The sequence below is a fragment of the Enhydra lutris genome, unplaced genomic scaffold (assembly GCF_002288905.1).
Source record: "Enhydra lutris kenyoni isolate GAN:26980312 unplaced genomic scaffold, ASM228890v2 scaffoldscaffold9, whole genome shotgun sequence".
Classification (NCBI taxonomy): Eukaryota; Metazoa; Chordata; class Mammalia; order Carnivora; family Mustelidae; genus Enhydra; species Enhydra lutris.
In genome coordinates this window covers 73261177-73274134 of record NW_019154093.1, presented here as the reverse complement: position 1 = coordinate 73274134, position 12958 = coordinate 73261177, and the positions used below count along the sequence as shown (strand labels likewise).

Below are 12958 nucleotides of genomic sequence, written 5' to 3'. Positions count from 1 at the left end.
TTCTTTCTTTCTTTCTTTCTTTCTTTCTTTCTTTCTTTCTTTCTTTCTTTCTTTTTAATTTGCTTTCTTTTTCCACACAAATTTCTCTTATGGCAAGTTTGAGAATGGCTCTTTTACTTTTGGGGTAAGCTGGAGTGACAGCAAGCTATATAAACAATTGAATATTGACATGCTTCAGTTTTTATTTCTAGAGAACTCAATTATTCTTGACCTTAAAAATTATACATTTGAGAGTGATAGTCTGAAGCCTGAACTAGAACACTATTTTTATAGTAAGAATTTAATTTATTAATTAACCAAATTATTTAATTTTTATTTTAGTAGTGAAAAGCATTTTGATTCCTGGATTCCTGACTTGAAAGTTGTTAAATATCTTGCAATATGAGTATTCTGGGACAGTAGAGTTTATCCTTTTGCAGTTGAATAGTTTATGAGAATTTATAAGGTATCTTTGTATTTGAATAAAATACTCTTGGCTTCATATCTCATAACATCTCTCTTAATAGTTATCACTTAAATTTTTCTTACAGCTGGAATTTACCATGCAAGAAGCTGTGCAATGTTTGCATGCCCTAGAAGAATACTGTCCTTCTAAAGATGATTATAGCAAGCTCTGTTTGCTTTTGACTTTGCCTCGTCTGACCAATCATGCTGAATTTAAGGACTGGAATCCCAGCACTGCACGAGTTCACTGTTTTGAAGAGGCTTGTGTCATGGTTGCAGAATTCATCCCTGCTGATAGGAAGCTAAGTGAGGCTGGTTTTAAAGCAAGTAACAATCGTTTATTTCAGCTTGTAATGAAGGGTCTACTTTATGAATGCTGTGTAGAATTTTGTCAAAGTAAAGCAACTGGAGAAGAAATTACAGAAAGTGAAGTACTTCTTGGCATTGATCTTTTGTGTGGTAATGGTTGTGATGACTTGGATCTGAGTTTATTGTCATGGCTTCAGAATCTCCCATCTTCTGTCTTCTCTTGTGCTTTTGAACAGAAAATGCTTAATATTCATGTTGACAAACTTCTGAAACCTACAAAAGCTGCATATGCTGATCTTTTGACTCCTCTTATCAGCAAACTTTCTCCCTATCCATCATCTCCAATGAGAAGGCCTCAATCAGCTGATGCCTATATGACCCGCTCTCTGAATCCTGCTTTAGATGGCCTTACTTGTGGACTAACCAGTCATGATAAGAGAATCTCAGACCTTGGAAACAAAACTTCTCCAATGTCACACTCCTTTGCTAACTTCCATTATCCAGGTGTACAAAACCTCAGTAGGAGTCTCATGCTTGAGAATACAGAATGTCACAGTATTTATGAAGAATCTCCTGAACGGTAAGTATTTGCTCATAAAAGTTAGAAAATATTGGCAAGTGTGAGATTTTTGTGTGTGTATGTTTAATGTTCAAGTCGCTTTTTTTAAATTATTATTATTTTTTATTTAGAGAGGGAAGGTTGAGGAGTGCAGAGCCTGACGTGGGGCTTGATCTCACAATCCTGAGATTATTTTCTGTTAAGTTGCTATGAGGTTGCAGAGGAGGGAGTTGTGATATCTTGTTTAATGTTTTTTAAAGGGAAGGGGGGATTTTAGGATGTTAAGTGACTTGCTAAAGCCCAAGGCATTTTATTGCTCTACTTGATAGAGGTGATACCTAGTCATGAAAATGGATGAGTATAACTTATTATAGGAGCTTCCTGTTATCTAAATCCCAAAGGAATAGAGTCTTGAACATTGGTAGAGACTATCTTAAACTTATCCTGGACTTTCCGGTATCTTTAAAGAAAATTTTCATTGTTTGGGATGTTGAACTTCAGTTCTGGGGGAGCTGCTGATACTCTTCTGAGTGCATAAGAAGAACTTCCTGGTCGGTATAATGAATGGCATGTTTGGACATGTACACCAGTGGGATTGTGTGGAAAGAAGACACAAAATCCAGCCACATCTGACTCTACACGTGCTGTTGCTTATGTAAAGAAAGTAGTAAAAATTGAGGAATGACTGGATAAAGACATAAAGAAGTGGAGTATAAGTTACTAGATTACAGAATAAACAGAGAGGTAAAAAATGATATATCAGAAGTGAGTAATACATGTGTTATTAGCTGAGCAGTAGCGGTAACCCAGAAAACATCTGTCCTGCTTGTGAAATTGGAAGACTTACGAGCCAAAGCAGTGTGGAATAATGAATAGAGCATGATCTTGGGGGTCAGGCTTGGGTTTGAACAATAGCTTTGTCATTTAGTAGTTGTGTGACCTTGAGATAGTTCCTTAATCTCTCTGAGCCTCAAAGACCTCCTCTATAAAATAGGGTGTTGACTTGTGAAGTGAGATAAAGCTCCTAGAGGAGAGGCAAGTAATGTGAATGGTATTTAGTAAATATAAATTTCTCCCCTTCTGAGTGTCATACTCCAGGTAAGGACAGTATGTTAAAAGGGCTGCTACTAACATGCTGCGGAGGGCTACTGTGCTGTGGATAAAGTATAAAAATTTACTTTGGAGAAAGTTAACCTTGTTTTTAAAAATACTTGAGGTGTAATTTGAAAATATTGGGAGGCTTAATTAGATCAATTATGTTGAAGATGCCACATGAAGAGACCTCTTATTTGTGGTAAATTCGTATTTAAACAATATTTGTTTAAAAATATTTGCATGTCTGCTCTGTGCTAGTACCATGCTGCATCCTGGGTATAGTGATTGAGTTATTATGGTGAACAAGAAGATAAAACATGAAAGAAAGCTTTATAAGAGAGTATGTAGTGTTTTGTAAAGACAGCTTTTTACTCATAAACTCAAGAAAAATCAGTTGAAACATAAGCTTTGGCTACTCAGTGTAATGGTCTCAAAATTAAACAGCAAAAATATACAAATTCTCAGGAATGGGTCAGCATTGGATTTGGATCCTGAAGATCTGGATTCAAATCCTAGTTTTATTTACCCACTGTGCAATTTTAGGAAAACGACTTTGTTCCTTATCTGTGAAACGGGAGTTACAATTTATTTCATCAGTTACTGTGCAAGTTAAATAAGATAGTGCATGTGGAAATGCTATATAAATTGCAAAATTAAATGTTATCTTATGAAGGTCATTTTAATCTATCTCTATACAGTTAATAACTCTTAGAAAATCTGTCTTTTGGACATAAAGTGGGACCTCTTGTGGTCATTAGCAGGTTAGAGCACTGACTGGCAGCTGAAAACTTTTCCTGTCTTTCTACTTCCACCTCTGGGTACATGTGTGATTCCGTATGTTGAGATACTTATCCGAAAGCTTCTAACTAATGGTGCCTTTCTGAGGATGACTAGCTCTGCTTCCTGAACCCTAGACCTGTAATTTGTTACGTCTTACATACATCTGCCTGGAGAGGCCATTATGAAGCCATCCCATAATCAGATTCTTTTAAGGGAAAGGTCATTTTACTTTTGTACATGTTCCCCATGGTACCTTTTGCCAATGGATAGTCTGTATAAATGTCTGTGGTATTCATCATCTTTGGATGATGTTAGTTATTAAAAATTTTGAACAGAGTAACTATGAAAAGTAGAAATTGCTAGTGTTTAGAAGAATATTGGAAACAACCTGATGTAAGATATTAAGCTTACTGATTAGTATGCGTTAAAATATTGAAAAGATGTATATTCAGCTTTTATGTTAAGTGCAAATAAACCAAAGACAGTCTTTTAATAAAATCTAAACAGTTCTTAAAATTTTGTTGAAATGTACCCTCTTTAATACCCGCCACCAGGCTATTAAGGAGGGCACGTATTACATGGAACACTGGGTGTGATGCATAAACAATGCATCTTGGAACACTGAAAAAATAAATTTAAAAAATTTTGTTGAAACATATTGGAGGGAAAAAATTAATGTTTGGGGAAGAAAATCACAGATTAAGACATGAAGAGAATTCAGGCATGAAGTCATCCAGCTTATTATTCAATTCAATTTATAGATGAAGCTGAGCCACAGAGAATGTAAGTGATTTCACCAGACTGGAGCCGCTACCCTCCTTGCTTAATAATCCAGTGCACATTCTGTTATAAGCACATTCTATTTTTTTAAGAAACTCTTACATAATACCCTTAGTAGAAGAAAGGAATATTTAAAAATCTATTTTTTGCACATTTGATGAACATTTAGATTGTTTTCATTGTGTTAATTAAAATATATTTTCCTTCACCCCTGCCTCTTCCTGTTTGTTTGTTTGTTTGTTTTGCATCTTTCTGAAAGAAGTGATACACCCATTGAGACACAGAGGCCTATAAGCAGTGAAATCCCGGGCCAGAGTTCAGTTTCAGAAAAAGAGCCTGCAAATGGAGCACAGAACCCAGGACCAGCTAAGCAAGAAAAAAATGAGGTAATATTTAATATACCTAGTGACTTCTAGAATTATTCTCTTTGGAAGAAGTAGTAGTATTTGCTTAGATAGAATGTAAAAGGAATTTTCCAATATTTGGAAGTAGGTGAGAGACTATCTAGACTTTCTTATTAATTAAGTAATTTTTTCCCTTTTCCCTTAAGGATGCATGGTATTTTTAGTTGTCATGTATTTTGGAGCATTTTTAACAGATGAATTTATTAACAATCTAAAATGCCACAGTTTATATTAATCTTACATATTTCAGAACTCAAGTAATTGAACTCACATTGAATGTGGATAGCTTGTATTTGTAAGACTATCCTCTATATTTTACTAATTAGATTTAGTGAACAAAAATTATGACATTTATAATATCAAGTACTTTTATCCAAGTCTTTCGAATTCCAAATTATTTTTCTGTGGTGATTTGGAAAAGAAATTGTATAATAGAGTATAAGTTTTATCTTATATGGTATGCCACTTAGAAGAGGTGAAGAGGTAGTTTTAATAAGTTCAATAAATTTTTTTGTCTTCAACTAAATATTATGAAGTAGAAAAATTACTATTAAAATACATATATGAATATGCACCAAAAAACAGAACCCCAAAATCTGTGAAGCAAACAATGGCAGAGTTGAAGGGAGAAATAATAGTTGAAGACTTCAGTACCCCACTTAAAATAATGGGTAGAACATCTAAACAGAAGATCAATAAGGATAGAGGGTACTTGAGCAATACTTAAACCAACTAGACCTAACAGACATCTATAAAACAACTATGTTGTTGCTTTGGAGGATGCACCTTTTTTTCACCCAGAGGTGTCTGTATCAGTCTTTTTAGAGGAAGTTGTTTTCTTAGACACCTCAGATCAGTGTTCGTATTCCAAGTATTGGTAAGTTTATGAATATGTGAATATTAACAACACATGAATGCAAATACATAAATAAAGTGATACTAACAAGAAAGAAAGAACACTCCAACACTAGCAGAACACACATTCTTTTGAAGTGCACATGTAACATTCTTCAGGATAGAGCATATGTTAGAACCCAAAACAAATCTCAATAAATTTTAAAAGATTGAAATCAGGGGCACCTGCGTGGCTCAGTTAGTTAAGCATCTGCCTTCAGCTCAGGTCATGATTCCAGGATCCTGAGATTGAGCCCTGTACAGGGCTCCCTGCTCAGCTGCTTTTCTCTTTCCCTCTGCTTGCTGCTTCCCCTGCTTGTGCTCTCTCTCTCTCTCTTTGTCAAATAGATAAATAAAATCTTAAAAAAAAAAAAAAAAACAAAGATTGAAATCATGTGAAATATCTTTTCTGACTACAATGGAATGAAGCCAGAAATTAATAACAGAAAATTCACAAGTTTGTAAAAATTAACACACTCTGATGGGTCAAAGAAATTGCAAGGGAAATTAGAAAATACCTAGAGACTAACAAAAATGAATACAATGTACCAAAGCATACAACGTTCCAAAACAGTGCTCAGGGGAAAGTTATAGCTGAAAATGAATACATTAAAAAAGAAGAAAGACGGGGCACCTGGGTGGCTCAGTGGGTTAAGCCTCTGCCTTCGGCTCAGGACATGATCCCAGGGTCCTGGGATCGAGCCCCACGTCGGGTTCTCCGCTCCGTGGGGAGCCTGCTTCCTCCTCTCTCTCTCTGCCTGCCTCTCTGACTACTTGTGACCTCTGTCTGTCAGATAAATAAATAAAATCTTAAAAAAAAAAAATAGAAGAAAGATCTCAAATCAATAACCTAACCTTATGCCTTAAGGAACTAGAAAAAGAAGAACAAATTTTATCAGAAGGAAGAAAGTAATAAAGATTAGAGGGGAGAAAAATAAAATAGAGAATAGGAAAACAGTAGAGGAAATCAGTAAAACCAAAAGTTGGTTCTTTGAAAAGATCAACAAAATTGACAAGCACTTAGACCAAAGGGTGGGGGCACACATGAGTAAGTAAAATCAGAAATGGGTAATACTTTTTTTTGGTATTGTATTGTAATATGTATTATAATACATATTATTTACAATAATAAAATGAATTATAAGAGAATACTATGACCAATTGTAAGCCAACAAATTAGATAACCGAGTTGAAATGAAACCCAAATTACCTAAATGATTCAAGAAGAAATAGAAAATTTCAACAGACCTATAATGAGTAAAGAGATTGAATCAATAATCAAAAAGCTTCCAACGGCGATGGGTGGCTCAGTGGGTTAAGCCTCTGCCTTCAGCTCAGGTCATGATCTCAGGGTTCTGGGATCGAGCCCCACATAGGGCATTCTGCACAGCAGGGAGCCTGCTTCCCCCCCCCCTCCCCCTGCCTCTCTGCCTACTTGTGATCTCTCTCTCTGTGTCAAATAAATAAAATCTTTAAAAAAAGACTTCCAACGAAGAAAAATCTAGGATCAGATAGCTTTGGGGGTGAGTTCTACCAAACATTTGAAGAAGGGTTAACATCAGTCCTTCTCAGAAATCTTCCAAAAGTATGTAAGTGGAAGAAATAATGCTTCCTAACTCATCCTATGAGGCCAGCATTACTCTAATACCCAGTTCAGATGAAAACATTACATGAAAAGAAAACTACAGACCAGGGCACCTGGGTGGGTCAGTCAGTTGAGCCTCCAACTCTTGATTTCAGCTCAGGTCATGATCTCAGGGTTGTGGGATTAAGCCCCATGTTGGGCTCTGCACTCTGCATGGAGTCTGCTTGAGATTCTCTCTCTACTTCTGCTCCTTCCCGCATCATGTGCACACTCACTCTCTCTCAAAATAAAATAAAAAACCCCTGGGTGGCTCAGTGGGTTAAAGCCTCTGCCTTCAGCTCAGATCATGATCTCAGGGTCCTGGGATCAAGCCCCGCGTCGGGCTCTCTGCTCAGCGGGGAGACTGCTTCCCCCTCTCTCTCTGCCTGCCTCTGTGTGTACTTGTGATCTCTCTCTCTGTGTCAAGTGAATAAATAAAATCTTTAAAAAAAAAAACAAACCAACCCCTACAGACTAATATTTCTCATGAACAAAAGCAAAAATCCTTAACAAAATACTAGCAAACCAAATTCATCAGCATATTAAAAGGATTATATACCCTTTCCAAGTGGATTTATCCCAGAATGCAAAGCTGGTCCAATATTTAAAAAAAAGATCCATCAGTGTAATATATCACATTAATAGAATGAAGAACAGAAAAACATTTGGTCATCTTAGTTGATGCAGAAAAGGCATTTGACAAAATCAAACACTCTTTCATGATTAAAGCTCTCAGAAAACTAAGAAAAAAATGGAATTTCCTCAGCACAGTAAAGTTCATTTATGAAAACCCCAAGCTAATGTCCTACTGAATGGTGAAAAACTAAAAGCTTTCCACCTAAAATGAGGTGGAACAAAGACAAGGATGCCTATTTTTACCACTGCTATTCAACATTTACTGGAAGTTTTAGCTAGAATGATTAGACAAGAAAAAAAAATAAAAACCATCCAGACTAGAAAATACCCAGGAATAAATTAAACCAACAAGGTGAAAAACTTAGACTCTGAAATCTATAAAATATTGCTGAAAGAAATTTTAAAAGATCTAAATAAGTGGAAAGATATCATGTGTTCACAGATAGACTTAATATTGTTAAAATGTCAGTACTAATTTGCTCTACAGATTTCATGTAATTCCTATAAAAATTCCGCAGCCTTTTTTGCAGCAGTGGAAAGCCAATACTCAAATTCACTTGAAATTGTAATTTGTCCTGAATAATCAAAACAATCTTGAAAAAGAACAAAGTTGGAGAACTCACACACAGTTCATGATTTCAAAGCTACAAAAGCTACAGTAATCAAAACTGTTATGGTACTTGTATAAGGATAGAAGTGTAAAGCAGTGGACAACATTGAGAGACCAGAAGTAATTCCATATATCTGTGGCTTATTGACTTTTGGTAAAGGTGTCAGGTCTATTCAGTGGGGAAAGATGATGATGGATCAACTAGATGTCCGCATGGAAAAGAATGAAGTTGGACCTCTTACCTCATATAATGTACAAAAATTAACTAAAAACAGATGAACTTAATTATAAGAGCTGAAAGTATACAATTCTTAGAAGAAAACACAAGAGCAAATATTCATAATCTTGGATTTTATTATGTGTTTACATATGATTCCAAAAGCTTGAGCAACAAACATAAAAACTGATGAACTTCATCAAAATTAAAAACTTTTGTGCCTCAAAGGACTTAAGACAGTAAAAAGATGGCTAGTAGAATGGGGAAAAAATATTTATAAATTATATATCTGATAAGGGTTTAATATCTAGAATATGTAAAGAACTACAATTCAGCAACAAAAAAGACAATTCAACTTAGAAGAAAGGAGCTGAATAGACATTTCTCCAAGGAATATATTCAAATGGCTAATAAGCATGTGAAAAGATGCTTAGTGCCACTAGTCATTAGGGAAATTTAAACCAAAACCACAATGAAATATAGCTTCACAACTGCTAGGATAGTTAAACTCAAAGCCGTGGACAAGAATAAGTGTTGGTGGGAAATGGAGAAATTTGAACCCTCATTCGTTGTTGATTTGAATGTAAAATGGTGCACTATGGATTGGTGGTATCTTTGATATAGAATTAAATATAGCTAAAGCATAGCTTAAGTATAGCTAAATATTGAATTACCATATAATCCAGCAATTCCACTCTAAAGCATTGAAAGCAAGGACTCAAACAGATATCTCTACATCCATGTTTATAGCAGCATTATTCACAGTAGTCAAAAGGTAGATAAAACCCAAGTGTCCATCCACAGATTAATGGATGAACAAAAGTGATATATCCATTCAATGGAATATTATTCAACTACAAAAAGGAATGAAATTCTGACATATTCTACAACATGGGTGACCTTTGAAAACATCATGCTGAGTGAAATAAGCCAGACAGTAAAGGACGAAGTATTATATGATTCCACTTATATCAAATATCTAAAATTGGCAAAATCATAAGGAAAGTAGCATAGAGGTTACCAGGAGCTTGGTGGAGGAAGAAATGGGAGGTTATTGCTTAATGGTTACAGACTTTCTCTGTAATTGATGAAGAATTTTGGAAATAGATAGTGGTAATTATTGCACAATGTTGTGAGTATAATTAATGCCACTGAATTGACACATAAAAGTGGTTAAAATGACAAAGTTTCTATTTATTTTACCAACAATAAAAAATTTAAAAGGACACCTAGATAATTTTGTCTCAGAGTTATTGCTGTAAGTTATGAAGTAGAGGAGGATTCTTACTACTTGGAAAAGGGGAGAGAGTTTTAGCTTTAGTTAGCTTTAGTTAGTTTTAGCTTTAGTTAGCTTTAGTTTTAGCTTTTGTTAAGCTTATTGTTAGTGTGGGCCAGTTTTAGAGATGAGAGATGATTGACTTGTTCCAGAGTGACCCCAGTTCACATGATCGATGCTATATGACCGGACTCCATCTTTCTTTGTCAGTATTGGAATTTACTAAATATGTAAGTCTGGTAAGTTTGGGTGCTATATAGTTCTTTTAGAATAAAGATGTAGAAATGTTGATTAAGTTTACTACCCATTTATTCCGCTTTCTTGTGAAAGGCCACTTGAAACAAAGTACTGTTTTTGAGAGAAATTTTTAAAGTTTCTCTCTAGAGTAACCTATTAAACCATTTACATGCTTAAATTAAGTGTGGGACAAAGTTAGGGGCACCTGGGTGGCTCAGTTGATTGAGCATCTGCCTTCGGCTCAGGTTATGATGCCAGGGTCCTGAGATCGAGTTCCTAATTGGGTTCCCAGCTTAGAGGGGATCCTGCTTCTCCCTCTGTCTGCCACTCCTCATGCTGGTGCTCTCTGTCTGTCAAATAAATAATTTTTTAAACAGTGTTGGAAAAAGTTAATATTGTGTTTATTAAATACTAAAGTGGTCTTTCAGTATTTTTTTCAAGCAATATAGCTCTAATTCCATGATGCTTTGTGACTACTATAATTTGCATTTTTATTTTGGGTTAGTCAAAGATCCAGGATGACCATTCATTTTGGTCAGTCTCTTGCTTTAGAATAAAGCAAATTAAATGATCTACTTGACCATACAAACTCATGGATACTGTATTATTTTTCAAAGAGCAATGTATTAAGTTTTCCAATTGTTAAATATAGTTACTTGTATATTTCATCCAGTGTTTATAGAAGTTACTGTTGGGTAGGGACATATATTTAATCATAGTCCGCTCAAATACATTATTTTTTCTAATATTTTTAAGCTTCGAGATTCAACAGAACAATTTCAAGAATATTATAGGCAAAGATTACGCTATCAACAGCATTTAGAACAGAAGGAGCAACAGCGACAAATATACCAACAAATGCTGCTCGAGGGAGGTGTAAATCAGGAGGATGGACCTGATCAGCAGCAGAATCTTACTGAACAATTCCTTAATAGGTATGTCTTTCAGTCACTTTTTAAAAACATAAGGAGGGGCGCCTGGGTGGCTCAGTGGGTTAAAGCCACTCTTTTGGCTCAGGTCATGATCCCAGGGTTCTGGGATCGAGCCCCGCATTAGGCTCTCTGCTCAGCAGGAGGCCTGCTTCTCTGCCTGCTTCTCTGCCTGCCTCTCTGCCTACTTGTGATCTCTGTCAAATAAATAAATAAAATCTTTAAAAAAAAAATAAAACATAAGGAATTATTTCAAAGCTATTGAAAGCACGCAGCAACTGCTACTTTCCACATATAGTTTGAAATTTTAAAGCATTTTAAGTGTTTCAAGTAATGGGGAGTTACGGAATATCTTCCTTTCACAGCATTCTGAGTGTTCATCTAATTTTGGTCTTCTTCCCTTTAAACCTTTTTTCACTTCTAAGCAATGAGAGCAGAAGTGTGGTGGTGAACTCACAGCCGGAAGCAAATAGCCAGGTGGATCCAGCTATCCCAGGGTGGCTGAGATCCTAGGGTTCCTAGTCACTTGGCTTCTTTTTGCTTGTCTCCTCATCTACTTCACAGAATAGACCTGAAGTTAATCTACGCAAAGTGCTAAAAATAGTACCTGGTATATAGTAAGCACTATACTAAGTGTTCACTGTTTTTTTGTTATTTTGGGTCCTTTCAGTTTCTTTAGAATTCGATATATTAAAATTATTCTTTCTTACAATTTTTGCCAAGACGATATGCACTTACATTGTTTTTAATTATAGGAGATGTGTGTGTATGTATCTAGATAGATGATAATGTGTCTTTTTAAAAATCAAGAAACTAGAATACATATATTTAAATGAGCAAAGGTTGTTAGAAGATTAAATGTGTTAATATATAAAAAATTACTTAGAATAATTCCTGGCATTTGGGAAATAACCTACCATAAATGTAGGTTATTGTTGTGATTATGATTAGGCAATGCAGTGGTGACTGTCAATTCTTTACTTGATTCAATAATATTGGGAGTAGTCTTCTTGTTACTCTGAGGGTTGTGCAAGTCAGTGAGCTTGAAATCGATTTTGTCTTCAAACTTTCACGCAAGGAATGTTTATAGAGGTAATCTAAAGAACCTAAATAGACTTCTGAACGTTGCATTTGAGGATTATTTTCTTATCACCTCTGATAAGTCAGTGGCTTATCAGAATTAACCTATTTTGATGAACTGCCATTTCTAGTTCTTAGATGTCTTCTTTATATCCATAAAGACCATGGCTGCAGTTGGATTTCCTGACTGTTTATTTTTCAGTGGAAGCAGATGGCTAGCATTAAATCGGAAGATAAAGTGGCAAGATTCTGTGATCCTAATAGTAGTAAGGGATGTACTTCCTCAGAAAAGAAAGTTAAACTATTCAAGATGGTTTATCTTTCCTTTAAAGACAATTGTAAACAGAATTCAAGTTACTAGTTGGTATTTGGCTTTTGTACATTAGTTTCATATAAATTCTCTGTTGTTCTCCTAACTCTCTTATCTACTATTTTCTAAACCTTTAATATAATACTTTTATTCGACCTTTTTTCCTAGGCCCTTAGTTTTATATATCTGAGCCAGTACCAGGACTTTAAAGTACCCAATACTATGGATAATTGGAATAGAGATAGAATCTATAAAATGAAATACACTTTCCCCATAATGTTTTATTTTTTCGAATCATTCTAGCAGTGGCTAGTTTCCAGATTTAAATTTTGCATCTCTTTTCCAAGAGTAATGAAAGAGGAAAAGTAGTAAGAGTCATGTTACATAATAGATCTTATTGGAAAAAAATAAACTAAAGCACAATAGAATTTTTATTAACAGTACTCTCTCACTACTTTATACTTCTTGATACTCTGTTTCTATTAATACTAATAAATAGCACCACTGATTTGGCACTTATAAGCATATTCTGCCTCATCCTCCCCACTATTAGAGAGTCAAAATGATATTAACATTTTAGACTTTATACTTAGCATTTCCGAAGTTGACTTGACCTCTGACTCCTTCTTTATGGGGAGCAAGTCACAGGATTAGTGTTTCATCGGATAACATTTGGGAAATGTAACCTAGTTAAAATTAACTTACATATTTAGTAATGGCTGCCAATTCCTTTAATAATATTGAACTGCTCTTTGAAAGTCTTTCCAAGCCCTA

The 12958-nt window shown here is 35.1% G+C and overlaps 1 protein-coding gene across 3 annotated transcripts in view; it reads left to right on the top strand.

Moving 5' to 3' along the window:
- The window catches only part of LOC111143236 (WD repeat domain 47), a 62766-nt gene that overhangs the window by 25592 nt on the left and 24216 nt on the right, over window positions 1-12958 (top strand). Inside the window, exons 6-9 of one of the 3 annotated variants that reach the window (XM_022496838.1) lie at window positions 531-750; window positions 1258-1333; window positions 4227-4353; window positions 10622-10800. In XM_022496838.1, the coding sequence (XP_022352546.1) occupies window positions 531-750; window positions 1258-1333; window positions 4227-4353; window positions 10622-10800 (602 nt within the window). Of the gene's footprint in view, window positions 1-530; window positions 1334-4226; window positions 4354-10621; window positions 10801-12958 lie in introns of all 3 variants that reach the window. The other 2 variants (XM_022496837.1, XM_022496836.1) reach the window with 2 other exon arrangements.